The sequence below is a fragment of the Spodoptera frugiperda genome, chromosome 17 (genome assembly GCF_023101765.2).
Source record: "Spodoptera frugiperda isolate SF20-4 chromosome 17, AGI-APGP_CSIRO_Sfru_2.0, whole genome shotgun sequence".
In the NCBI taxonomy this organism is placed as follows: Eukaryota; Metazoa; Arthropoda; class Insecta; order Lepidoptera; family Noctuidae; genus Spodoptera; species Spodoptera frugiperda.
The window spans coordinates 5,454,389-5,481,518 of record NC_064228.1 but is presented as its reverse complement, the minus strand read 5'-3'; the positions used below and the strand labels follow the sequence as shown (position 1 = coordinate 5,481,518).

The following is a 27,130-nucleotide window of genomic DNA, read 5'->3' as shown; positions in this document are numbered from 1 at the left end:
ATAAAAGTATTGTGGTATAAGTTATAAGAGCTGTGAGAATTAAATTAATCTTAATACGTTGTGGGCAAAGTGTTATCGTTATTTGGTTTTTTTATATAGTACAAGCCGGTAAACGAGCAGACGGATCACCTGATGACAAGCAATCTCCGCCTATGGACACCCGAAACACCAGGAGTACGTTGCCGGCCTTTTGGGGGTTAGGTTTTAAAGGGTTGTTGGGGAACCGGGATTGGGAAGATTGGGAAGGGGGTTAATTGGACCTCCGGTTACCTCACTCACAACGTCATCACTGATAGAGGATAATTTTAGTGGACCCTCAGTACTCTTATAATCTTCAACGTTCATAATTTAGGTTTTTGGTAATCTTTTTCATCCGAATCTCTATCAGCTTAACCCTTAAACCGTCCCCAATTTTCTTTTTTTAAGACGGCCGGACCTCAAAATTGCAAATTCATGTCCCTAGTCCACAATACCAGCGCATTTCGAGGGTTAATTAGGGTTGTTCATTTTTTATGTGTTCTTAATGGTTCCGTAGCATTGCGCGCAGTGTTTCTTATTGTTGGACCTGAAATATTACTGCTCTGCTTGTTTACTTTTGGTAGGCGTTTAATTTTTCAAATAAGTAATCAACAATCCTAGTATAGTATCGATTTATACTTCCGCGCGGTTTCACCCGCTCTGCTTGGCTCCTATTGGTCATAGCGTGATGTTTTATAGCCTATAGCCTTCCTCGATAAATGCACTATCCAACACAAAAAGAATTATTCAAATCGGACCAGTAGTTCCGTAGATTAGCGCGTTCAAACAAACAAACTCTTCAGCTTTATAATATTATATATAAATATATAATATATTAGTATAGATATAGATATTGTGTAATAAGTGACTACCTCGGTGGCCGAGTGGTTGCAAGTACGACTGCCGTGAAAGGGGTCTCGAGTTCGATTCTTGTGTCGGGCAAAGGATTACTGGGTATTTTTTCGGTTTTTCGAAATTTTCTCAGCACGAAGCCTGGAATTGTGACCATGCAATTATGCTCGCCCCGTATTATATGGGACTTATAACACAAATTATGTCGTTATGTGCACCTTTGCCTTCCCCTTCGGGGATAAAAAAGGCGTGACGTTGCGTTGCATCCAGGCCTGGTAATTTTGGGTCTATGTCCATCCATATGATATGATATATATCTTTTTATACAAGGTATAACGGGAATCAAGATTTCTTCCGCAAATTACTCACAGTATGCTGTTATGTAACAATATTTCTGCTTAATAATTTATGTGTGTAACTAAACTCCTAAACGTCTATACCGAATTCTATAACCCCTTTTATACAATTTCAAATGATTTACTTTTACAATTAAACTCAATAGATGGCGTTGTATACGATTATGCGGTTTATGGCCTATTGAGTCAACTATTTGAAATATAATTATTTAATGTAGAATGTCCAGGAATCTAAGCTAAGGTAATATAGTTAACAAATGTGGTTCAGCCCTGTGATTACACACGTTTTATCATGCTATTAGAAATTGTAAAGATATGTTCATAATGACCAGCATAGTAGATGAGATATCAAAATAAAAAATCTAATTAGTCCATCAGTTTGATAATGAAAAAACATTAGACACGTATTTTTTTATTTTGTCATATGAGGTAACAATACTTACTACGATAAAACGGAGTTAAATTTTATGGTATAAGCCGGTAAACGAGCAGACAGATCGCCTTATGGTAAGCAATCGCCGCTTCTCAGGGACACCCGAAACACGAGATTCGAGGGTTGAGAATTTACATATAATAATTACCTAATTTAATGGTGTGGATCATATGTTTGTTAAGTGTTATTTATCTAGACACACGGCAGTGTGTCCGCCAAGTTCGAGCAAAAAAACCGACACACCGGCCGTGGGTTATATTACACGAACCATTTCGGGCCAAGTTCGACCCACCTATAACACAAAATCTATTTTATCTACGCATATGAAATTTCTAGTATCTGTCGAGATCTACTTACTTATCTAAAATACAAAATTTCATTAATGTACCTATTGTAGGTCTTGAGATATTGACGTCAGAAAATCGCTATTTTTACTATACACTCACTGACTGACTCACTCACTCACTCACTCACTCACTCATCAAAAACCTAGACCACTTCCAATGGTCGTATTGACTTGAAATTTGGCATGGAGGTAGGTCTTTAGGTCAAGGTAAAGGAAAAAATCTGAAAATGGCCAAGTGTGAGTCGGTTTTAAAAATAATGAAGGTGTAAATTCATACCCCTAAGGAACTAAAACAAAAAAATTATCTATATCTTCCAATGGTCGTACCGACCTAAAATTCGTTACGAAGGTTTGTATTTAGTCAAAGTAAAGTAAAATAAGAAATAAAGAAAATAAACCTTACAAAAATAAATGAAATCCCACCCAAAACATAAATGTGAAAGGCTGCCAAGTTCGATAATATTGGAATGCTTCGCCTAAAAAGAAGTGAGATCTAAATAAGTACCAAGTTCCATACACAGACCTCAGTTAAAAATGATATAACTTGGCAAGTTTTAATAGAAAATTATATACTTGACTCATTGCGTTTAGTAGATTTATAACAAAGTTTGTGAAAACTTGCCAACTTGTTATATCATTTTTAACTGAGGTCTGTGTATGGAACTTGGTACTTATTTAGATCTCACTTCTTTTATAGGCGAAGCATTCCAATATTATCGAACTTGGCAGCCTTTCACATTTATGTTTTGGGTGGGATTACTTTTACTGTACTAATGTAACATATAATTGTTAATTTGTTCCTAAATAAATAAACAAATTAATAATAATAAGGTACATGACAATTTTTTATTTGAATGTCCATCTGATGGATTATTTTAACCACCGATAGATTATTTTAATTTTGACACCGATTTTTTTATTTTCTTACGGATACAAATACTTTCGATAGTCTACAGTACCTCGTCAAAAATGGCGTCGTCTCACACGATCAAATGTATGTGAAATGTATAGTGTTATACGCAGTACCCCGTTCATCGAATAAAAAATGAGTGATGTGTGGCTATACACATATAAGATAGCCAGTCTGTCACCACGTTCGTTCGTTGAGTAGTCGCAGTTGAAGAGGGTCGAGTATACGTGTGTCAGCATAATCAGGCAGTTCTGCTTACTCTCTACTTATATGTACGTCTAGTTGACGCCCGTGGCTTCACTCGCGAGAATTACGGACTCTGTGGCTAATAAAAGTAGCCTAAGTTATGCGTGCTCTTTAGTACATCAGCTATTTGCTTTATTCTCGTCATAATCGGTCCAGCTATTTAAGAGATTAGCCATAAATAGAAAGACGAATAATAAATATATAATATAATTTTGGTGTATGTAGGTATGTGCTGTTATTTTAACATTACAAACTGACACTCAAATTAAATTTTTATTTATTTATTTTTATCAGTCTAGGTGGATGGGTTTTTAAGGGCTTTTAACTTAAGATTAAAACAACTAATATTTTATAGCGTTAAATTGAAAATTGAGCATGTCTAAAAACATTATATTTTTCTTATTTTCACACTATGATTTTGTCCTGTGTCGTAAGCGCGTTTACAAACATACAATTTCACATACATAATTAATGAAAGTGAACATTTTCATCACATAATGAAAAGTCGAAACAAATTATTAATTTTCACTAAATAATGTGCTGTGGAACTACATATGTGACCGTTTCAACTGATACTAGGCTATGTAGCGGTGCGAGTGACATGTGTTATGAAAATGTGCCGCCGCAAAGTAGCTGTGCGAGGAAGATGCGCAGCTCGAGTATGCGATGTATCGATAGTAGGGAAGCCATCCACCGCGCAAATAGCACGCATCTTTCCATATTAAAACATAGCTTAGCTGAGCCCGTTTTCACCAGTGCTAAACTAAATGTACCAATTAATAAGATTGGTGGAAGCCAAACGCATCCACAGTAAACGTAGCATAGCACATCTCTGATGTAAAAGCCCCCTTAAACTGTTCAATTGTATAACTTGTGCACTCCATAATTACAGGCACTCGGAATTGAATGCTGATCCTATCGCTCGGAATAATTGCTCGTAAAGGACACTCTCTTGTAGGACACTTTCATAAATAGATTTGCTGGTGGTCTTTAATCGGAGAAAGTCCATACATACATAACATCACGCCTTTTTATCCCCGAAGGGGTAGGCAGAGGTGCACATTACGACACGTAATGCTGCTATACAATGTACACCCACTTTTCACCATTTCTGTTATAAGTCCCATGTAATAGGGGGTGAGCCTATTGCCATATCCTGGACACAATTCCAGACTCCGTGCTACTACCGAGAAATTTTCGAAAATCCGAAAAAAGCCCAGTAATACTTTGCCCGACCCGGGAATCGAACCCGAGACCCCTTGTTCGGCAGTCGCACTTGCGACCACTCGACCAACGAGGCAGTCAATCGGAGAAAGTAAATATATTTTACTGGGATATTATGACTGCACGGTTGGTGCGGTGGCGGACTACCTAGCGGATTTACCGGGGCTCCGGCTAGAAAAGCAGGAGTAGGAACGGGGTGATTTTCAGTAAGAGTCTAACACTCCCTCTCGCCTCCCAAGGCGGGAAAAGTCTAGGATTATTTTCCCCTCCCCCCTAAAATAAAGTGTTGGCAAAGCGCATGTAATGCCTCAAGTGTTGCAAGCGTTCATAGGCCACAGTAACTATGGTATAAAAAAAACATAACAGTACCTGTAAGGACATTTTTATAATACGTAACCGCTTATAACTGATAATATTAAATTTATGTGTAATATTCAAGATAGATTTCAGTTTATCCTTTCGAGAAAACATCTATATTATTATTTACATTATACATAATATTTATTTGAATAAAATTTCCGTATTGGAGTTATCGTAGCGATAGCGAATACACGAGCAGACGCTTACTTAAGCAAAAATAAACTTTATGATCTACACAGTTGGGTGCACATTTTGTGATTGTTCGTGCACTGAGCCGGTTTAATGATAAAGATTATTTTATTAGCAAGTTTTTATTTTTTAATCTTAGCTTGAAGCTTTGTAATATTATGCCCGTTGAAGAGTAAAAATCTGGGGCCTTAGACAAAGTAACAATTTAAAAACGATAACGAAGTTAGAAAAGTCTAAAATGTATGGAGCTGCGTTAAGTCACGTGGTCAATCGTCATCGTTATCGCAATTTGGTAGACAATGTAACATTTCATAACGAAACCATAAAGTAACGAATACGTTAGCGAACGTTATCGTGTTTGCTCCATACAAATGCGTAGACAAGCAGCACTTTCAGTGTTCGTCTTCGCCTCGATCGTGATCGTCATTAAGGATAACGAAACGAACGCTAAAACGTTGTAGTTATCGACTAATATCGACACAAGATGGCCGGATTTCATTCTACAGCTGATTTTTGACCTTGGTTGATGACATACTCTTGAGTATTTATTTTATGTTAGAGGCATTACTGCAGGTTAAATAATTTATAAAATGCATTCTCTTCGTTTATTGTGGGCTGTGCACAATGAGAGCGCCTGGGAGAGGCGTCAAAACCGATATATCAGCGACGGCTATTGGAAACAATTGAAGAAATGCCTGAATTGTTTTACATCTAACATTTCAGACTTAATAAAAGAGCATTTAGGAAATTATGCAAGGACCTAGAAGCTCATGCACGATTAAAAGGTTCTACTGAGATTCCCCTGGAACTAAAGGTAAGAAATTTTACATTAATTAAACAATATAACTATAGGTTTTGCAGGCAACCAGATACTTATGTTGTTGGTTATGGATCCTAATAACTTGAGTTAAAGCATTATTCGTCTGGTTAGTTTTATATATTACTAGCTTTTGCCCGCGACTTCGTTCGCGTGGAATAGTGACTTCCGGCAAATTTTTGGTTTTAACCACATAGTTCCCGATCTCGCGGGATCTCTTCAAAAATGAGATGTGTAAGATATTCCAGGGAACTCTTCAAAAATCAACATAATGAGCTCTGCGTTTGAATTTAATAGATGTATACTTACTTAGGGCATTGAAAAAATAGTTTAAAAACGGACTTAAACTAAAGAAATATTATAATCTTTCCGAAATTAAGATGAAAACTAACTTAAAACTAAAGAAAACTACGAATTACGAATTTATAACAATTAAAAAAGAAATTATATTACAACCTATCCTCTATGCTATAATAACCAAGCTTAAACTAAATAATTTAAAAGAAACGACTTAAATCTAATCTCATTAATTTATAAATTAGACTTACAATTTTATTAAAAAAACTAACTACAGTAACTACTAATAATCGATATCAAACTAAACCTATGTCCTTTCTAAGGTTCTAAACTATATCTGTACCAAATTTCAACCAAATCCGTCAAATAGTTGCGGAGATTATTCGGTATAAGCATAGTATTCTATGCAAATTAAAGAATCACGTCGAACACTATTGTGTTCGACGTGATTCTTTAATTTGACATAACTTTTTTATTTATGAACCGATTGACATGAAACAAACACTAAATGTTAATTGAAGCATACCACAATATATTCGTGAAAACCGCATCCAACTCGGATCAGCCGTTTCTGAGATTAGCTCGCATAGACAAACAGACAAACAGACAAAAAAAAAGTTAATTACATTTTTGGGTTCGACATCGACATAACAATAACCCCTGCTAATTTTTTTATTTTTATTTTCAATGTACAGACAGCACTTTTCTACGATTTTATTATATGTATAGATGTATAGATAGGTATAGGTACTATATAACAAAAATATTGTGGTACGATACAATACTTTATTAACTGCTGTAGAGGTAAGTAAAAATAAAACCACATAATCTAAATCTGTATTATTATAATTTTCAGGTGCTGTGTGCTCTTTGCTTTTTAGCTACTCGCTTGCCGCTGTCTCGAAGGAGGTCGCTCAAACGGTCGGGAGAAACAGCAGACTGCGGTGTCGCTGGTGATCTCAACCGCGGACCACGACTGATGGATGGAAAAATATTATTTATATTAAATATTTATGTATCAGATTTTTTATAAATACTAATGCATAATTTATATAATAGGTAATATTTATATATAATAATTCATAACCAGATTAACCAAGTTAAAAACTAATTTATCAAAAAATTAAATGGTGTCTTTCATGTAAGTGAAGTTACTTGGTTGACTAATGTTATTAAGAATACTTTATAAAACATTTCGATTTATTTATTTGCCATCTACCTACTAGAGACAATTAAGTAGCTCATTTTTGAGCAGATCCCTTGAAGGTACCTACCTAGTACTTACATTAAATCCTAGTTTTTCTATAGTCTTGTCCATAGTTATAAGTATAATATATATGTATATGTTATAAGTGTAAATGAGATTAAAAAGCCAATTTGGCATGAACTTTTGAAAAATAACAATAAATACTTTAACATACTTGTTTGAATTTTTGTAGTAAGGAGTTTAATGTAAGTTGAGTGTAAGTTTTCTTTTACATATTTGCTTAAAAGAAAACTTACAACTAAGAAAGCAAATGTTTTATGGTATATGCCAATAAACATTTCTTGTTTCTTTCTTACTATGGGTGTCAGAGATTGATCATCATCATTATAATTATAAAAAGTCCCCAGTCCAGTTATAACAGAGAAAAATGTTCATTAGATCCTTACTTTTTATCACTTGTCTGTAGTCTTGCTGCCACCACCACCAACAGCATTCAATATGTTTGTCAGTTCAGTCCACAGTCGGTTTGACCGTACCCAACCTAGTGATGCAGTAAGAGGCCTCGCCGGGTCACCATGACTGTAACATAAACAAACAAAGATTCAGTATAAGTACTTCATTGTTAAGATTGCGTCATTCGTACATTACATACTAGTGAATACAACTGGGATTTACTTACTTTGCCATATCCTCAAGCAGCATTGACAATTGTTGGGAACTTGTTCGCACTCTTGATTCCATGTTTCATCACTATCACTAAAAATTATAATAGATTAGAACACCAGTAATTTATAAAAATGAGTCTATATTGATTATCATTAAAACTAAAACTTAATATCAAAGTTAATGATAATTAAAACTTAATATAAACAACAATTTAGAATAATAATACTCTATTCACTTACTTACTAGTATAAAGTTTTGTTTTTATTATAATTTACAATACTTTAGCAACTCTATTTCTATGATTTCACTCAAGTAAAACGACTACTTAAAACAAAGACTATATTACTTACTAGAAATAACGTGGACTGTCTTATGCGAGGGCTAGTTCGAAATTGAACTAGTAAAGTCATATTTCTCTTGGGAAGCACTTGAGCCCAGCAGTTTTCGGATATTTACGTCTGGGCTAAGGACATTGCAGCACAACCACTTGAAGCCCACCGGCGCGGCGACCACCGGCGACCGTGCCGATCCTGTGACGTCACCCAGCACTCCAACGTCGCTAATTGTGATAACATCACCCTCACGAAGTACGGCGATCGCCAACAACTCACTTATTCTTATCAGTAAAATTCGAAAACAGTAATAACTCGCGGGAATAATCCGATTTGAACTTCTTGAGTGACACTGACAGCTAAATTTTCGTTACCATAAACAATATTTTTGCTTTTTAGCGAATAATCGATTCGACACAACGATAACGATCGCGATGTTACTTTGGCTAAGAAATATTTGTCGTTATCGTTGAGACGATGACGATTTTAGATATCGTTTCGTTACCAAGCGATGTTACTTTGTCTAAGGGCCCTGGTTCCCTATTACATCTTTTTTCAGTTGGAATTTTAAAGTTAACTTTTTTTACGGTAAGCGTGCAGACGTATCACCTGATGGTAAGCAATCGCCGCCGCCAATGGACACTTGAAACACCAGAGACGTTACAAGTGCCTTTTGGGGGTTAGGAATTCAAGGGTTGTTGGGAAATCAGGGATTGGGAGGATTAGGAAGGGGGAATTGGGCCTCCGGTCACCTCAATCACACAACGAAACACAACGCAATCGTTGTTGCACGTCGATTTTCAAACCCAGTAACAGATGGCATTTTAAGTAGGTACAACGTATAGTTGGCACAATGGGGACTTTGTTGTTTAAAAAAGTAATTTTGAAGCCAGAAACAGCAATATTTTGTCAAAGAATATTTTGCTAACCAATGCAATGACTTAATTCAAATAATTAATTGGACCAAAATACGTACAGGATGATAATTTTTATGCTCACATAAAGTCGAGAAAACGTAGTTTTAAAATTCAATGTATAATAAAATATGATAGAGTGTGTATCCGTTTGAAACTTGCATTTCGCATAGGAATAATAATAAATATTCAATGGGTTATAAATCACGACTGTTCTGGCGTTGTGCCAAAGATCTATGACCAATATATGATATGATATGACACAATGGCTGATAGTGTCATGGTATTTATTAACACTCAAGGGATTCATGAAATTATTCTGATACATAAATTTTGTTTAATATTGTGGCTATTACTCCCTGAATGGGTAAGCAGAGGTAAAATATACACACAAAGAATTAAAAAAATGCTTAAAAAATGTGCAATTGTCTTTTGTCTTTTAAATAACGTTGCCCCACACTAGGACTTTCTCCTGTGCCGTGGGTGCGTTTACAAACATACAAGTTCGACTGAAAGGATCGGGATTAAATGTAGAATGTAGGAATTGTGGTCGGGAATAACACATAGGCTTTTATCGTTGAGGTGACCATCGGCACAATAATTGCTGAATCTACATCCAATACTTAATACAAATATAAATATAATACTTACAGATTATTTAATGCCAATTAAAAATATCATCTGCTCAATATTCTACACAAGTCGGTCACCTACGTTTCTATCCAATAAATATATTATGTCACTGATGCGACTCTTTATATTCCCCACGTGTGCTTTATTAGCCCACAGCCCGCCTCATTAGAAGCATGGACTAATTTTATAACATCCTGTAACTAGGTCATCTAGTAATCTATTGTAAAAATACTATGAGTGGAGATATTTTCTTTAGATTTCGTTCGTTTGTCTTTTAAAATTGAAGGTGGTTATGTTTTAGAGGTAGTAATAATTAAAAAACGTTACTCCGCACTAGTAGCCCGGTCAAAATAGACAAAATTAAGTCGCAACCTAGACATAATTCGCATTGAGCTGATAATTGGCATAACGTTAAGTATATCATTATACAAAAAAAAAACAATAATTCCCATGTGTCACTTTCTAAGCGCTTATTAACCTAACCTATCTATTATCATTGTATAGGGCCATTTTTTAGGTCACAGTGCACAATCACATTATGACTCTCCTCTTTCTACTTGCTGCATGCGTATACCATTCCAAACTTCATGATACTAAAGACTTTTTTTGCATTGGAGGCTCTAATAACCATTTACTCTACCGGATCACAAATCAAGATCTTAATAAGCCCATTTTTGTTCTACGGTTTCTATCAAATTTGCAACGTCTGAAAAAAACCGATAAGCTTTTTAAAAATCACAACAAACACTGCGTTTGAGTTCTATCCCTTTAAGCTATTGCAATGCCTAGATCTTATCATTCTTATCTCATTAAATAGTTTTCCCATAAACATGTTTATATAACACAAATAATGATAAAGCCTAAGGCTTCGTTGGTATATAATGTAGCAGTCAAACCAGACGCAATAATTGTTACTTTCTGGACGTATTTAAGATTGTCTGATAAAGTACTTCGTATCGGTTATAAAAGGGACGTTTAATTGAGACGAGTGTGGTTTAAGTTATAAGTGACTAGCGTCAGAATACTTTTAATTGATAAATACTTATTTTACATGATAGAGCTTAATGCGCCAGCTTGGTTTTATAATGTTCATGGCTGGCGTGAAACAACGCCTGCAATATGTGCAGCTGTTTGACTGAAGTTACCAGGTTATTTATAAATCACAAATACGATATTAATCGGAGGCCAAATTGCGCCCCTTCCCAATATTCACAATCCCCGATTCCCCAACAACCCTTGAATTCCTAACCCCAAAAGGCCGGCAACGTACTTGTAACGCCTTCGGTATTTCAAGTCCATAGGCGGCAGCGATTGCTTACCATCAGATGATATGTCAGCTCATTTGCAGACTAATTCCATAAAAAATTCAGATCAACCCATTTCCAGACCATGCAATTTATTATTATTTCAGCTAGCAATTGTTTATGCGCCTATTTTTCTCTTCAAGCTTTTTCCAACTAACTACTTAAGACTTTAACTGCCAATAGAAAACTGTTGAAGGTAATTCCTCCGCTAAAGTCAGTCACCAGTAACTCCCATGCCGTTTAATGTATAGAAGTAGCGAGTAAGTAAGAGTCGAAGCAATTGGCGTTCCATTGTCTCTGCCTACCCCCATGGGCGACAGGCGTGAAATTATGTATGTATGTAAGTGATGGCACTAAATCTTAACCAACTTCGTCATAAAGTGTGCTGAGCAAACACCTTTTTCTATTTCTTCAATTAATGATAGAAGCGATGATCTTTATTAAAAAATCGCTACCCGCTCATAAGTTACACGGTACCCATCACTTATTCAACTTGAGTGACACATCTGCACTTAGATACTCGAGTACAATCGCTGGCAAAATTCACAACTACACGATATCACATTTAAATAATAATACCTGAGATGATTCGCCATTTTAATATATCTCAACTAATATTGTAAAAGCGAGAGTAAGTTTGTTTGTTACCTATTTCATTATTTAATCATGTACAAAATACTTATAATACTTAATCAGTCATGTGGCATTCTCTACCAGTCAATCTTAAAGTTTAAAGTGTCGAAGCTGCGGATTACCCAGCGGGCTTACCGGGGCTCCGGCTCGAAAAGCAGGAGTAGGAACGGGGTGGTTTTTAGTCAGTAAGAGTCTGACACTGCCTCTTGCCTCGCCCAAGGCGAAAGAAGATATTGGATGATTTTTCCCTTTAAAAAAACGTTTAAAGTTAGTCTAAAATTATTACTAACTGCACGGTTGGCGCGGTGGCTAAGCAACTGGCTGCTAAGTAACATGTAGCTGTTTCGATTCCCGCACGCAGCAGCTCTTTGTGTGATCCACAAATTATTGTTTCTAGTCTGGGTATCATGTGTATGTGAACTTGTATGTTTGTAAATGCACCCACGACACAGAAGAAAATTCTAGTTTGGCGCAACATTTTATAAAAGGAAAAAAAGAAGATTATGAGTTCACTGCTGATTTAAGGGCCTCCTCTCCAAAAGAGTGCTTTGCTTTAATCTCCATGTTTTTTTTTTTTGAAAGGGAAAATCATTCAATGTCTTCTCATGGAGCAAAAGCCGCGGGTGCTACTTAGTATTAAATATTTAAATTAATATATTTCAACTACACATACCATTTATCATGTCCATCAAATTAAGGTTTCTTTTTTAAAATTTGATTTATTTTTTTATAGAATTTTATTTTTAGTTTTTACGCTTTTTTCAGTTTGGTAGCAGGTTCATTAATTTTAAATTATGTTAAGTATGTGTTTGTCAGTAATTTGATTGTGATTTATGAGTTTATATTCTATTTTAAATATACACTATATAACTTTTTATAATAACCACCGTGAGGTATACGAAAAAAATACGGTTTATTCACGTTTATTTAAAATAAAAATACGGTTTATTCACTTTACTACACGAAACAACAATTTGCGGATCACACAAAGAGTTGCGTTCTGGAATCGAACTCGCTTCACGTTGCGCGGCGGCCGGTTACCTAGCACCAACCGTGCATCATATCTACTTATGTCTAAATGTCGATTTTTCCACAGTAAAAGTACCAGTTAGTACAAATATTAACATTAGTTATACATTAAATCCGGAGCTGCGGACTACCTAGCGGTTTACCGGGGCTCCGATTTGAAAAGCAGCAGTAGGAACGGGTTAGTTTTTAGTCAGTAAGAATCTGACACTCCCTCTCGCCACACCCAAAGCCGGTGATGCAATTAAATGATTTTCTCCTCTTAAACAAAATGGTATACAGTAAAAATATTTGTGTCAGACTGTACCTACGTACTCGTTACTACTTCTCACTGTAATATGATAAGTAAATTGAAAAATCACTAAAACTAGTTTATTAATAGTTATATCCTTATCTAAGAATATCTAATATCTAACTTGTTTACTTACAAACATTACCCGTGACTCTGCCTGCAAAAAAAAAGAATGCTACTCCATACTCCATAATACATATTACGTTCTTAATCGCCGAAGAAGTAAGCAGAAGAGATGTAACGTAGCTCTCATTTCACATACTATGTTAGTCATGAGCTCAAAGTTATTTTCTAATCTTCAGAAATCGAATGTCTAAAACCCCAATACTAATTGCCTGATCCAGAAATCGACTGTCAAAAACCCCAATACTAATTACCTGATCCAGAAATCGACAGTCAAAAACCTCAATACTAATTACCTGATCCAGAAATCGACTGACAAAAACACCAATACTGATTGCCTGATCCAGAAATCGACAGTAAAAAACCTCAATACTAATTGACTGATCCAGATATCGATTATCAAAAACCCCAATACGAATTACCTGATCCAAAAGTCGAACCAGATTCTTGCTCTAAACTGAATGAATATTGCAAATTTTAATATATGAGTTGCATGAAAAGTAACGTGTATCAGTCCTTCAACTACTTCCCTACAAACAAACATACAAACATATATATTATTAGTAAAGAAGTACGGATAATTGAGACAACTAATAATTATATTCCCTTGATAACACTGTTTTGATAAGATGCGTAATTATAGGGACCGCGTGTGGTCTAGGAACTTATCAGTTAGGTACACTAGAATGCGTGAGGTCTAGAATTTATCTAGGCAATTAAGATTTCATAACATTGTGTGGAGTTTTAAGTCTACTAACCTCAATTTTTAATTATAAGTAAATGATCATCACATCAATAGCCTATAAGTGGCCGCTGCTCACCTCTTCTCATACGGAGAAGCTTTGAGCATTATTCATTAATCAGGTTTAATGTTCATCACACACATAAAACGTACGGACACAGCACGGCGTTTTTCGATTATTCTTATTCCTAGAAATAATACAAAAATGCTCTAAGCATGCTGACAGCCCACTGACCGCTCGCTTACAGCCTTTTTCGATTAACGTTATAAAAATATATATGATATAAGATTTAATGTTCAAATTTAAATGACAAGTTAATTGCTGGGTTGGTACGGTGCCTTTATGTCCTATTGTTAGCAAAAGGTGCAGCCGTGTGGAGACCTTTACACTTCCCGTACTGCGATGTACAACCCTACTGCCAAGAGATGATACGGCCTGCCTAGCGGGTTACCAGAGCTTTGGCTCGAAAAGCAGAAGTAGAAACAAGGTGGTTTTTTAGTCAGTAAGAGTCTGACACTCTCTCTCGCCTCGCCCAAGGCGGGAGAAGTCATTGGATGATCCCCCACCCCCCGCAAAAAAGGACTACCAAGAGATTATATAATAATAAGAAGGCTTATAGTCCAGCAGTGGACATCAACGTACCGGTTAATGATGGTGAAAAAACATACGAATGCTATAATTAATTTTTGTATACTAATATTTACACCTACCACTGAAGCCCTGTAAAGATCTTTCTTTACAATTATCAATGTTTCATTGTATATTATATCTAGCTATTTTTCCAATAGGTCTTCACATTGTTTACCAAAACTTTGCTTTGTTTGTTCAAGACACTATTGATACATTTTCTTATGAAAGGAACACTTTAAGAGCTTCTCTATTCTCAAATTAATCAACGTAGACGCACGAAACCTTTTATTCAATAATTTAAATATTTCGGAGGATTTTACACAGACTTTTTAACGTAACACGCATCCACACTCACACACACGTGCGCGAGGTTACCTTTTACTGAAAAAAGAGGTATATTACAGTGGGCCCCTGTATGGCCAATAAAGTTATGAAAAATTTATTCACATTATCACATCAACAGGCTATAAGTACACTACTTAGGCACTACTGACTAAAATCCTCTTCTTGCATGGAGAAGGTTTTTAGCATTAATCACTATTAGGCGCTTTCTAAGCCATAATAAAATATTTTAAGCCCAGGTTTTCTCACGATGTTTTCCTTAACAATATTGGCCCGCGCGTAACACGCCATGCAATGCAAATCATCCAATTACTTCTCCCGCCTTGGGCGAGGCGAGAGGGAGTGTCAGACTCTTTACTGACTAAAAACCACACCGTTCCTTCTCCTGCTTTTCGAGCCGGAGCCCCGGTAGACCCGCTAGGTAGTCCGCAGCTCCGAATCAGAGCCCCGATAGCCCTGTGTAATCATATTAGCCATAAGATTTTCATTCCGAAACATATAATTCCACAATAATAAATAAATCTTTCAGTTGCGTAGCTTTCCATTTAATTCTATACAACGCCATCTGCCGGCAGTTTCCCGAAAACGGGGGAAGTAATAAAAATGCCCAGCATACCTGTTCTGTAGTGGAAACGCGAGAGATTTTAACTTCATACCTACTATTTAAATAAACGTCAGTTTGGTATTTAAGTAGTCTTTATTTTATGTTGGTAATTCTTTAAGCTAGAGTCTTCTAGAGAACCTTCCTAGAAGTGTAAGTGTGGGAGAGCCATGCTTCGGCACGAATGGGCCGGCTCGACCGGAGTGATACCACGGCCTCACAGAAAACCGACGTGAAACAATACTTGCGTGAAAAATAAATTAAGAAACATTGTAAATATCTCGTTTCAAGTTCCAATTCTAGTGTTAGTGACCATGTCAGTTTAAAAACTTATAACACTTGCGTTCTGTGAGTGAGGTTACCGAAGACCCAATTACCCCTCTTCCCAACCCGATTCCCCAACAACTAGTCTTTGAAATGGCTGATGTACTAAGGAATAACTTAGGCTACTTTTATTTTAGAAACTTAAATTCTATCAAAAGTCATTATTCTACACAGACGAAGTCGCGGGCAGATGAACTATATTTTATTTATATCATTAGAACTTAGAACGGGATATTTACCATGTTTATTAGTTTTTGTGATTTTCCTATATTTCGGTACTGTTGCAAAGGCCATTATATGTATATTTTATTTATTAATCATTATAAAATACTTCAATATTACACAAGTGTAACAGATTAAATAAAATTAATTAATCCAAACTGAAAGTGTTCATGAATTATGTGTGCAAATAAAATATCTGCATTTAAATAAATACTACCTATTGATTTATTACTTCTGTATTCATTTATTATAATATGTAAATTATTTTATTGATTATATCTTTTTCAATTGAAATACATTTTTATTGAGATGAATTGGCTACAATCTCTGAAGAGGCCCTGACTACATACCAAAACAAGCCTTGGAGTGAAATCCCCAGAGGAAAAGGAAGCGTGGTCGTCCTCGGCAAATCTGGCGACGTACTGTTGTGACTCCTCGACATACCTCACCGCATCCCACGAGCGGTTGGTCACGTAGACCACGTCAATAGATTTTGACAGTTTGTTGTTTTTTTTTAAACTTTGTCTCACACTAGGATTTTCTCCTGTGTCGTAGGTACGTTTACAAACATACAAGTTCACACTTACACGTGACACCTAGACCCGAAACAACAATTTGTGTATCACACAAGGAATTGATCAGTGCGGGTATCGAGTCCGCTACACGTTGCGCGGCAGCCGGACATCATTTCATTGGTCGAAACTCGGGGCTGATTTTTGAAAAGTGGAAATTATACAGCAGCTTCCTACCTAATATTATTAGCGAGCCAAGAGTTTTATTTTCGCGTTGCGCCGCACCACCTCGAGTTCGCGGGACGTGACGTAACAAAAACAAAAGGGAACCGTTAAAATCCATATAAATTAATAAATTTGGAAACTTGAAAAATCCCTACCTTTATAATTCAATGTGTTAGAAAACTTTCAGCCAGGCTTCGAAGTTTCACAAAAGTTTTAAGGAAGGAAGGGAGAAGGGAGAAAAAAAATCGAATTGACTCGTAAGTATCTAAACGTTTTCAGTAATGTGAAAACTTTAGGGAACTTGGCTGCGTTCGGCGTATCGCGTTTTTATATTGTTGTTTAGGAAAGACTTTTAGTTTTTTTTTTTATTGTCTTTGCGGTTATTTTCTATGCGAAGGTATTAAAGACGGGGAACGCAATTGTAACTTCTCTAGTGTCGTGGATGTGTTTAAGTAAACGGGACACTTGATAGTAAGCAATCGCCGCCGCCCATGGACACCCGAAAAAACAGAGGCCACCAAGTGCGCTACTGGCCTTTTAGGGGTTAAGAATTGGAGGATTATTGCGAATTTGTGAGATTCGGATAACATCAGTTTTCTGTGAGGCCGTTAAATTATGATGGTTTTGTTTGCTTATTAATGGGTGATTTATATGAGAGACAAAATAAAATACATTTAAATTTTTCTTAATTAGATTTCGAAGCGATATGTTTCGTCGTGTGAATACTTTGTTTCACGTCAGATTTCTGTGAGGCCGTGGCTTCACTACGATTGAGCCGAAGTAAGGGTTTCCCCACCCTTTAATGTGTGGGATTGATATTTACATGTTTCAAAATATAATGTCAAGTCATTTATCAAGTTTTCTATTCTCTTGGCAACTGTTCGCTTAACCACACAGGCTCTTAGCACACGAACTCAATCGTGACCTTCCTTGGAAAAATATTTTGCCCTCCCTCTCCCCAAAAATAAGATTCGCCACTACTAATCACCATAGATTTTAATCAAAATACCTGTTTGTTCAAGGACCTCTAGGGGAAACTGACGGGATTTATCTCATTTCGCCCATCCAAAATGGATATACCGACGCGAACACATCAAGCAACACAACCAGTATAAACTGACCTCTGAATGTAGTACAAAGTCATATGAAGCGAGACCAAGATAAACTGGTTTAGTTTAGCTCGATCTGTAGCCATATGTACGAAAATCTCAGTAAATCTTCATTATAATGCTATTAGGTTGAACGAAGGATTTCATTTTCTTTATTTTCACGATTTCCGCGTTTCTTCAGTGAATAGAGCAACGTTTAATAAGTACTAATGGATAAGTAAATGATGAAGTAGTTATGTAACTGTTTTTTTTTTTTTGAGGTGGGAAAGTCATCCAATGACTTTTCCCGCCTTGGGCGAGGCGAGAGGGAGTGTCAGACTCTTACTGACTAAAAACCACCCCGTTCCTTCTCCTGCTTTTCGAGCCGGAGCCCCGGTAAACCCGCTAGGTAGTCCGCAGTGTTACATCACTAATTTAGTATCATTCGTTCATGTCATTACCCCGTCACTATGGTCTGAGGTCAACGACCACTGTCGTTCTAGTGTGTGTCGAGTGCAGTCGCACCTACTAATATAGTAAATAATTAATATTGTAAAATAATGTAAAATACAAGTCATCTCACATCAAGTCGTTTAATTTAATAAACACAACAACAATACATGGTGTCAGAAGTGAAAGTAACAACGAAATAAAGAAGATTCGTGTGTTAACGGAAAATTTTAAAAACAAAATGTCTACCGAAGACGTCGGCGACACGAGGTGCCGTGTGGCCGGTCTGGAGTGTCTTAAGTTGTCGTCGGAGGCAACCGCGAACAACGCGGAGGCGTGGAGGAAATGGTGGCAGCGACTGGAGCTGTATCTGCTGGCATCAGGTCTAGACAGGTCGGAGGAGAAGCGGAAGGTGGCCATTCTGCTTCACAGTATTGGCCCTAAAGGTCTCGAAATCTTCAATACCTTTAACATCAGCCTGGATGAAGCCAAAATAGAGGACGTCAAGGCCAAATTCGACCTGTACTTTGAGCCACGTAAGAATCTTACCATGTGCAGGTACATGTTTTTTACAAGGAGGCAAGCTCAATCTGAGAGCATCGACGATTTTATCACCGATCTGGAGATAAAGAGCCAGGATTGCGAGTTCGGAACCCTGCGCGAGTCCATGATCCGGGATATTTTCATCGCCAACCTGCACATGGATTTGTCACACATCCGGCAAAGGCTGTTGCAAGAGCCCAACCTCACCTATGAGAGGATGCGAGAGTTGGCGAAAACCCTAATTGTCGCACAGCAGGATGCAGACAAGATGACAAACAAGTCCATCGTCGAAGACGGCGAGAAGGTGATGCAACTGCGTCAAAGGAGCGGCGGTCGACGAGTCTGTCGACAGCGTGCTTCAAGTCAAACGCCACATCGGGCCACGTGGAAGTCTCCCAGTCCGATGAGGCAGTCAGCATCAACGTGTGGTCGCTGTGGGCAGTCTCATCGAACGAAGTGCCCAGCGATCGGAGTACAATGCAGGTCATGTAACTCATTTGGTCATTATGCTAAGTTTTGCTATAAGAATAAACAAGTCAGACAGTTGCATTCATCAACTTCCACAAAGTCGATACAAAATGATAATAACTTTGTAGGAATCTTAAACAGTCAGTCGAGTCAAAATCATCTTAGTCATTCACATAAACAGTCATACAGTCAGCCACAACCACAGTCATACAGTCAGCCACAAAAACAGTCAAAAAGTCAGTCATATAGTCAAACACCAGTCAAATCGCACTCACACACCAGTCAAACAAGTCAAATTTGTCTAAACAAAAATAGTCCAAGTCTAGGTAATCTCCATGATGACAATGCTTATTGCACTGAGAGATTACACCGTCATAATAAAAACAGTCTTACAAGTCAAAGTCTTAATAAAAATAGTCCTATAAGTCAAATAAGTCGAAATAAAAATAGTCAAAGTGAGCATCATTATCATTGCTACACTAATAAAAGTCAGTCCGTCAGTCGTAAGACAATAAATAACAATAAAAACAGTCATAGTCTAGGTCAAGGACATGTTAATTATAATAAATCTAATAAGAACAGTCAGTCCGTCAATAAGTCACATAATACACACTTCCAAAACATTCATCACCACAAGTACACTAAGAAGTCACATCATTGTCAGTCAAATGTAAGTAATTCAGCATCAGAAACAAATAATCACAACATGCATTCAAATATACCAAACGTAGCATCTCATCTAAATAATTTAAATCAACAAATTAGTCATGTCAAGGGTAATTCAGTTTCAGAAAATCATTATTCAGGTAGTTCATGGAAAATAAACTTACATGTGGGTAACCGAAAAATAAATTGTGTCATAGACTCAGGCGCAGATGTAAACGTCATATCTGTCAAAAACTTCAAATTTCTTAATCTGTCAAAGTCACAAATTGATAAATGTCATGTAAATGTCACAGGATTTGGTGGCAATAACATTCCAATTCTAGGCAAAGTAAATTTAAAATGTAATTTAAACATAGAAAATAGAAATATTTGTGAAAATATAGTGTTCATTGTAGCAAATATACTCTGTCCAACTGTCTTAGGTCTTCCCACTTGCGAAAAATTAGGTATAATAAAACGTGTATTTTCCGTCACAAAACAAGATTTTTGTAAACAAATTCTTACACAATATGATGATTTGTTTAAGGGTCTTGGATGTCTACCCCCAGTCTGTCATCTGAAACTCAAGCCTGGTGCAGTTCCGTGTATTGATCCGCCAAGGAAAGTTCCGTTTGCGTTGCAAGGAAAACTGCGCGAGGAATTGGATCGCATGGAGCAAATGCAAGTCATACAAAAAGTCACAAAACCAACTGAATGGGTAAATTCTGTGGTAGTCACTGTCAAAAGTTCAGGTCAATTAAGAATATGCTTAGATCCTAGAAACTTAAATAATTGTATAATGAGAGAACATTATCCGTTAAAGTCTATTGATGAGATACGGTCACAGTTAAAAGGTGCTGCATGTTTTACGCATCTAGACGCTTTCTCAGGTTTCTGGATGATAAAGTTAGATGAATATAGTTCAGATTTGTGTACTTTCCAAACACCATTTGGTAGATACAGGTACTTAAGATTGCCTTATGGCATAAGTGCTTCGTCTGAAATATTTCAAAGAATTATGATGAATTTGTTCGGTGATTTGGAAGGAGTTTTAATTTTCATTGATGATATTTTAGTACATGGTCCTAATGAGTCGGTTCATAATGAACGACTACATAAAGTTATGCAAAGAGCACGTCAAGTTAATTTAAAATTTAACAAGTCGAAATGTAAATTTCTAGTGTCAGAGGTATGTTTTCTTGGTTATGTATTTAATAAAGATGGTGCTAGGGTTGATCAAGAGAAAGTCAAAGCAATACTCGAGATGCCCACACCAACCAATGTCAAAGAGTTGCAAAGAATATTAGGTATGATTAATTACCTAGGTCCATTCATCAAGAATTTGTCAGAAAAAACTCAAATATTAAGAAATCTTTTGAAAAAAGATTCAGTCTGGATTTGGGATGAGAATCATGAGAAATGTCTTAAAATTTTGAAAGAGGAGATCACAAGATCACCAGTCTTAGCTCATTACAATCCACAAATTCCATTAGTCTTGTCAGTCGATTCGTCAAAGTCAGCATTAGGTGCAGTAATTTTGCAAAATAATAAACCTATTGCATATAGTTCTAAAACTCTCACCATAACCCAGGAAAGATATGCTCAAATTGAGAAAGAATTGTTAGCAATACAATTTGGTTGTGAAAAGTTTCACCAATATGTTTACGGTCATAGAGTAACAGTACATACCGATCATAAACCATTAGTCTATTTATTTAAAAAACCACTTCATGATGTACCTGCAAGATTACAACGTATGATGTTAACCTTGCAAAAATATGATTTAGAAGTCATACATGTACCTGGTAAAGAAATGTATATATCAGATACTTTGTCAAGAGCAGCTATTCAGGAAAATTATGTACCTGAAAATGAGTCTGAAATGTCATGTCATGTAAATTTAATGTATTCAAATCTTGCAATTAGTAAAGAATATAGCACAAAATTAAGTCAGGAAACTAAGAAAGATGAAAGTTTGCAATTGTTAAAGAAATATTATTATGAAGGATGGCCTAAAAATAAAAACAATGTAAGTCCATTATTAAAACCATATTGGAATATTCAAGCTGAAATTCATGTAATTAAAGATTTAATATTTAAAGGTTCAAAATTAATTGTTCCTAAGTCAATGTATAAAGAAATGTTAGATAAAATACATAAAGGTCACCAAGGTATAAATAAATGTTTGAAATTAGCTAGAGAATCTTTGTATTGGCCAAATATGTCTACAGATATAAAAAACATAGTAGAACAATGTTTAATATGTGCTAAATTCAAACCATGTAACCAAAAGGAACCACTACAAAATTTTGAAATTTGTAAGTATCCATGGCAACAAGTCGGTATAGATTTAATGTATTTTGATAATTTAACTTATCTAATTGTCACTGATTACTACTCAAAATTTATAGAAATTGCTTTGTTAAACAAAGACAGTCGTTCAAGCAATGTAATCACACATTTAAAGTCAATTTTTGCACGTCATGGGATACCATTATCTTTAGTGTCTGATGGTGGTCCACAATTTCAGTCAGTAGAATTTAAAAATTTTCTAAATGAATGGGACATAGAACATGTAGTCACTAGCCCATATCATTCACAGTCAAATGGTCAAGCAGAAAGCTCAGTCAAAATTGTCAAAAATATGCTAAGAAAATGTAAGGAAAATGGGTCAGATCCATACATAGCATTATTGCATTATAGAAACACACCTAAGAATAATCTGTCGTCACCCGCTCAATTGTTAATGTCTAGAACTTTAAGAGATAACATACCAGTGTCATATAAAAGGTTAAAGCCAAAGGTTGTAAGATTTAAAGAATATGAAAAGTCTGTTGTCAAAAATAATTTAAATAAGTCAAAGTATTATAATAGGAATACTAAACCATTGTCTATGTTACAACCAAATGATCATGTATATTTTAAGAGAAATCCTAAGAGTCATTGGGAACATGCCACTGTGAAGGAAAGATGTCCAGATAATAGGTCATACATTGTAGAAGATATAAATAAAGTCAGGTATAGGAGAAATAGGGTACACTTAAGGCATAAATATTGTAATGGCAGTGACAACCCTACTCCTATGAGGTCCAATTCTTCGCAGGGGAGAGATGAGGGTGACAGACAGGAGCCGGAGAATCCAAAATTCCCACAATTGTACAAAACTAAGTCAGGTCGTGTTGTGAGACCAACACAAAGGTTAATCGATGAAATAGATTAATTTTTTAATTTAAGAAGGGGGATGTTACATCACTAATTTAGTATCATTCGTTCATGTCATTACCCCGTCACTATGGTCTGAGGTCAACGACCACTGTCGTTCTAGTGTGTGTCGAGTGCAGTCGCACCTACTAATATAGTAAATAATTAATATTGTAAAATAATGTAAAATACAAGTCATCTCACATCAAGTCGTTTAATTTAATAAACACAACAATCCACATCCCTGAGGACTTATGTAACTGTAGCTAGTTAATTTTGGTACGATTGTTTTTATTGTATAAGGCGTTAAACGAGCAGACTGATCACCTGATCGTAAGCAATCGCCGCCGCCCATGGACACTTGTAACACCAAAGGCGTTACAAGTGCGTTGCCAGCCTTTTGGGGGTTCGGAATTTAAGGGTTGTTCGGGAATGGGGCATTGGGAAGATTGGGAAGGGCCTCCGGTAATCTCACTCACACAACGAAACACAACGCAAACGTTGTTTCACGTCGGTTTTCTGCGAGGCCGTGGTATCACTCCGGTTGAACCGTCCCATTTTTGCCGAAGCATGGCTCTCCCACACTTACTTACGATACTTTGATATTAACTAAATGCCAAAGGCATGACAAAGGAATCGAACCTGAGATTTCTTGTTAAGCATGCATTTGCGATCATCTACGACATTACCTAATGATGTAGGTTAATTTTCGGGTTAGGTAAATTGTATAATAATGTATTTTTTATTAATTTTCGAATAAATAATTGGGCGGCAGCAATTGCTTATCATAAGGTCTACACGTTTACCGGCTTTACCTTAAAAAAACCCCGACCATCCCGGAAAACCTGTCCAATATATTGACCCAAACACGGCTCACACTTGACGTATCTTTCTATTAGGGTATTAATTCATTAGAGCACAACAGACCTTAAGAAAGGGTCGGTACAATTGTAGCGTACCTTCTCTATAACAGAAGAAAATGTTGCGAATAAAATCTACCCTTAGTTAGTGGAACGTTGAGTTACGAATTTGGAAAATAGAGTAGGTTACATACATATACATAATTATATAGGGTGACTGGTAAATTAGTGAACGATATTTAAACACGTGATTGTACTCATGATAACAAACAACTTTAACAAAGAAACTTTTATATATACTCATTAGTTTTATTTTTATCACAATCACACTCAGTAATCGAACTTACTCAACCTTATTTTTTTGTCAGGGATATAATCATCCAATGACTTCTCTAGCCCCAGCGAGGCGAGAGGGAGTGTCGATTCTCGGACTCTTACTGGCTGAATTCCTACTTCATAAGCTGAGAATCGAATCTCAGACCTTTTACTCGACTGTCATACTTACTACCACTCAACTAACACTAGACAGCCATTCCATATTACATCGAAAATTAAAAACAAAACAATGTTTTGTTTTGTTTTGAAAATTTTAGTATATCATACTGAAATTTCCTTCACTTAAACCTACCCCTTGGGTAATATAAAATAACCCTACCCAATTAAGAACGCATTGCGCCAAACAGTAAACGAAAATTTAATCACTCAATAAATTAATTGATTAATTTGAATAAATTCCACATAAGTATCTCATTGTACTCATACTAACGAAATTTCATTAACTTACAAATTCAATCATAGCATATAATGATATTTAATCAACCCGTAATTCACAAACCGGTAATTCGTAAACCGGTAATCACGTTAATCAGTAATTGTAATTATAATTAATCTGAAATCATTATTATTTTCCACGATACATATTAGGATTAATAATTAATTTGATGTGGAGTTTATTAAATAAATGGTTATTCTATTAAATTGTTTGGTGTTAAAGTGACGTGACATGTATCACACTAATATTATAAACTAACTACTTCCGCGTGGTTTCACTCGCTCTGCTCGGTTCCTATTAATCGTAGCGTGATGTTTTATAGCCTATAACCTTCCTCGATAAATGCACTATCCAATACAAAAACAATTACTCAAATCGGACCAGTAGTTCCGGAGATTAGCGCGTTCAAACAAACTCTTCAGTTTTATAATATTAGTATAGTATAGATAAATATGAAAGTTTGTTTGGTTGTTTGTCCGTCAATCACGCTGAAACTACTGCACGGATTTTGATGAAATTTGGTATACAGACAGGGTATTAGCCGACTTGGGTGATAGGATACTTATCCCATTTTTTTTTTTTTTTTTTTTTTTTTTAGGGTGGAAAATCATCCAATGACTTCTCCCGCCTTGGGCGAGGCGAGAGGGAGTGTCAGACTCTTACTGACTAAAAACCACCCCGTTCCTACTCCTGCCCGTCGAGCCGGAGCCCCGGTAAACCCGCTAGGTTGTCCGCAGCTCCGGATATACTTATCCCATAGGATTATTATCCCATGGGAACGCGGGCGAAGTTGCGGGCAGAAGTTAATAAATATGAAAATTCAGGTATTTGTCTTTTTTTTATTTTACATCTTTTGACGGACTGAGCTGCAGCGCTCTCTCATAAACTTTTAAGGCTGGTTTTCCACCAGATATATGCTTTGCTACATTGCTGTGGATGATCTCAAGAGAACGCCTCTTGGGATAAAAACGAGACCATAATCTATCCCTATTTAAAATTTTGTCCCGATCCGTTCAGCCGTTTCCATAAAAAATGCGCACACAAACTCACTTACTAACTTTAGCATATGAGTAAGATATATGAACGCAAGGGCGTCAAAAACCACGTCTCCCTCAATCACCAAAATCCCCAATAATCTAATATATCTTATCACACATACTAAGGCATTCGTACATCCCCATAAGGCAGTAGATAAGACCCGACGTATCGCGAGGGGTTGAAAAGGGTGTCTTACTGCCAAAGCACGCCTGATTATACCCTGAATCTATTTGCCCAAAGATATATTGCCTTTACCCCCCGTCCCCCTCCCAAACCCCTTTTTTATTATTCCACCCCCCCTAAAAACATCTGTTTGACTTTTATTGCAATTTACTTACGGAACTTTATTTTTATATGCTGTTGAGGTTTTCGAATGAACGGAATGAATAGAAAGTGAATGGTCGAGATTGAGTTGAAAGATTGGAATGGTTTTGTTGTGTGTCTGTGTGTGTGTGAATGAGAATCTTTGTGTTAAGGATTGTTCGTGTGTGTGTGTGTGTGTTGTATTGTTTTGTTTTTTTTTATGGATAGAAGAGTGATATTCTATTGTTTGGGTTTACTTTTGTTTGTTGTGTCAATGACTTTTAAACGTGTCGTAAGCATGTAATAATTTTACTGCATAGTTGGCGCGGTGGCTGAACAACTGGCTGCCGTGCGGTGCAAAAATTATTTCTGTCTGAGTCTGGGTGTCATGTGTATGTGAAATTATATGCTTCTAAAAGCACCCAAGTTTAAAAAAAAAGTAAATAAAAAGGCTAAAAATATTAACGGTCTCCTTGCTGAAATCCGGTGTATACCACAGAAAAAAACAATGATTCCTAAACAGTAACCCCACTGAAAATCACCTCCCAATTATATTTTCATGAACAAATAAAACAAGTTATTAACTAACAAACTGAGAAACATTTCAAGCAACTGAAATGTACAATTTTCAATTAAATACTTCATAACAGCTGCGTCGTGTACACTTCAGTAGCTGTTTCAGTTTTCAGTTAACACTACATTCAGTTTTCAGTTAACACTACATTCAGAGCGTCTATATTGCTGTTTCAGGAATGAAAACTACTTTTGTGCTGAAATGGTTGTTTGAACTTCATTGCACCTTAGGATAAATAAGTTATGACTAGTTATAGCCGCGGTTTTGCTCGTGTAAACTTTGTATTTGTACTTCATCATACAACCGACACTACGTATGCCCAATTGCTTTAGTTTTTTTTTTATAAATAAAATTATATATTTATAAATAAAACATCGCCCCTTACCATTTTCTCCTGTGTCGTGGGTGCGT

General features: G+C 36.2%; 1 protein-coding gene and 1 long non-coding RNA gene across 2 annotated transcripts; one reads left to right on the top strand and one right to left on the bottom strand.

Annotated features, from left to right (window-relative positions):
• Positions 1-6,866: 6,866 nt before the first annotated feature.
• Positions 6,867-8,672, bottom strand: LOC118276775 (uncharacterized). Its single transcript, XR_004783698.2, has 4 exons — positions 8,272-8,672; positions 7,935-8,011; positions 7,702-7,834; positions 6,867-7,024 (listed from the first exon to the last, which is right to left on the bottom strand). It is a non-coding gene; the product is annotated as an uncharacterized LOC118276775 (long non-coding RNA).
• A 9,625-nt stretch (positions 8,673-18,297) lies between these two features.
• LOC118276772 (putative mediator of RNA polymerase II transcription subunit 24) lies at positions 18,298-23,377 on the top strand. The gene is made up of 2 exons (XM_035595306.2): positions 18,298-20,438; positions 20,519-23,377. Exons 1-2 carry the CDS (start codon positions 18,557-18,559, stop codon positions 20,581-20,583), a joined length of 1,947 nt encoding a protein of 648 aa, XP_035451199.2. The 5' UTR covers positions 18,298-18,556; the 3' UTR covers positions 20,584-23,377.
• Positions 23,378-27,130: the final 3,753 nt, after the last annotated feature.

Excerpts from the sequence above, each read along its gene's own strand:
- LOC118276772 (XM_035595306.2), top strand. The coding sequence starts at position 18,557 with ATGTCTACCGAAGACGTCGGCGACACGAGGTGCCGTGTGGCCGGTCTG. Across the intron at positions 20,439-20,518 it reads TCCCACTTGCGAAAAATTAG|GGTCTTGGATGTCTACCCCC; the intron begins GTATAATAAAAC and ends GATTTGTTTAAG.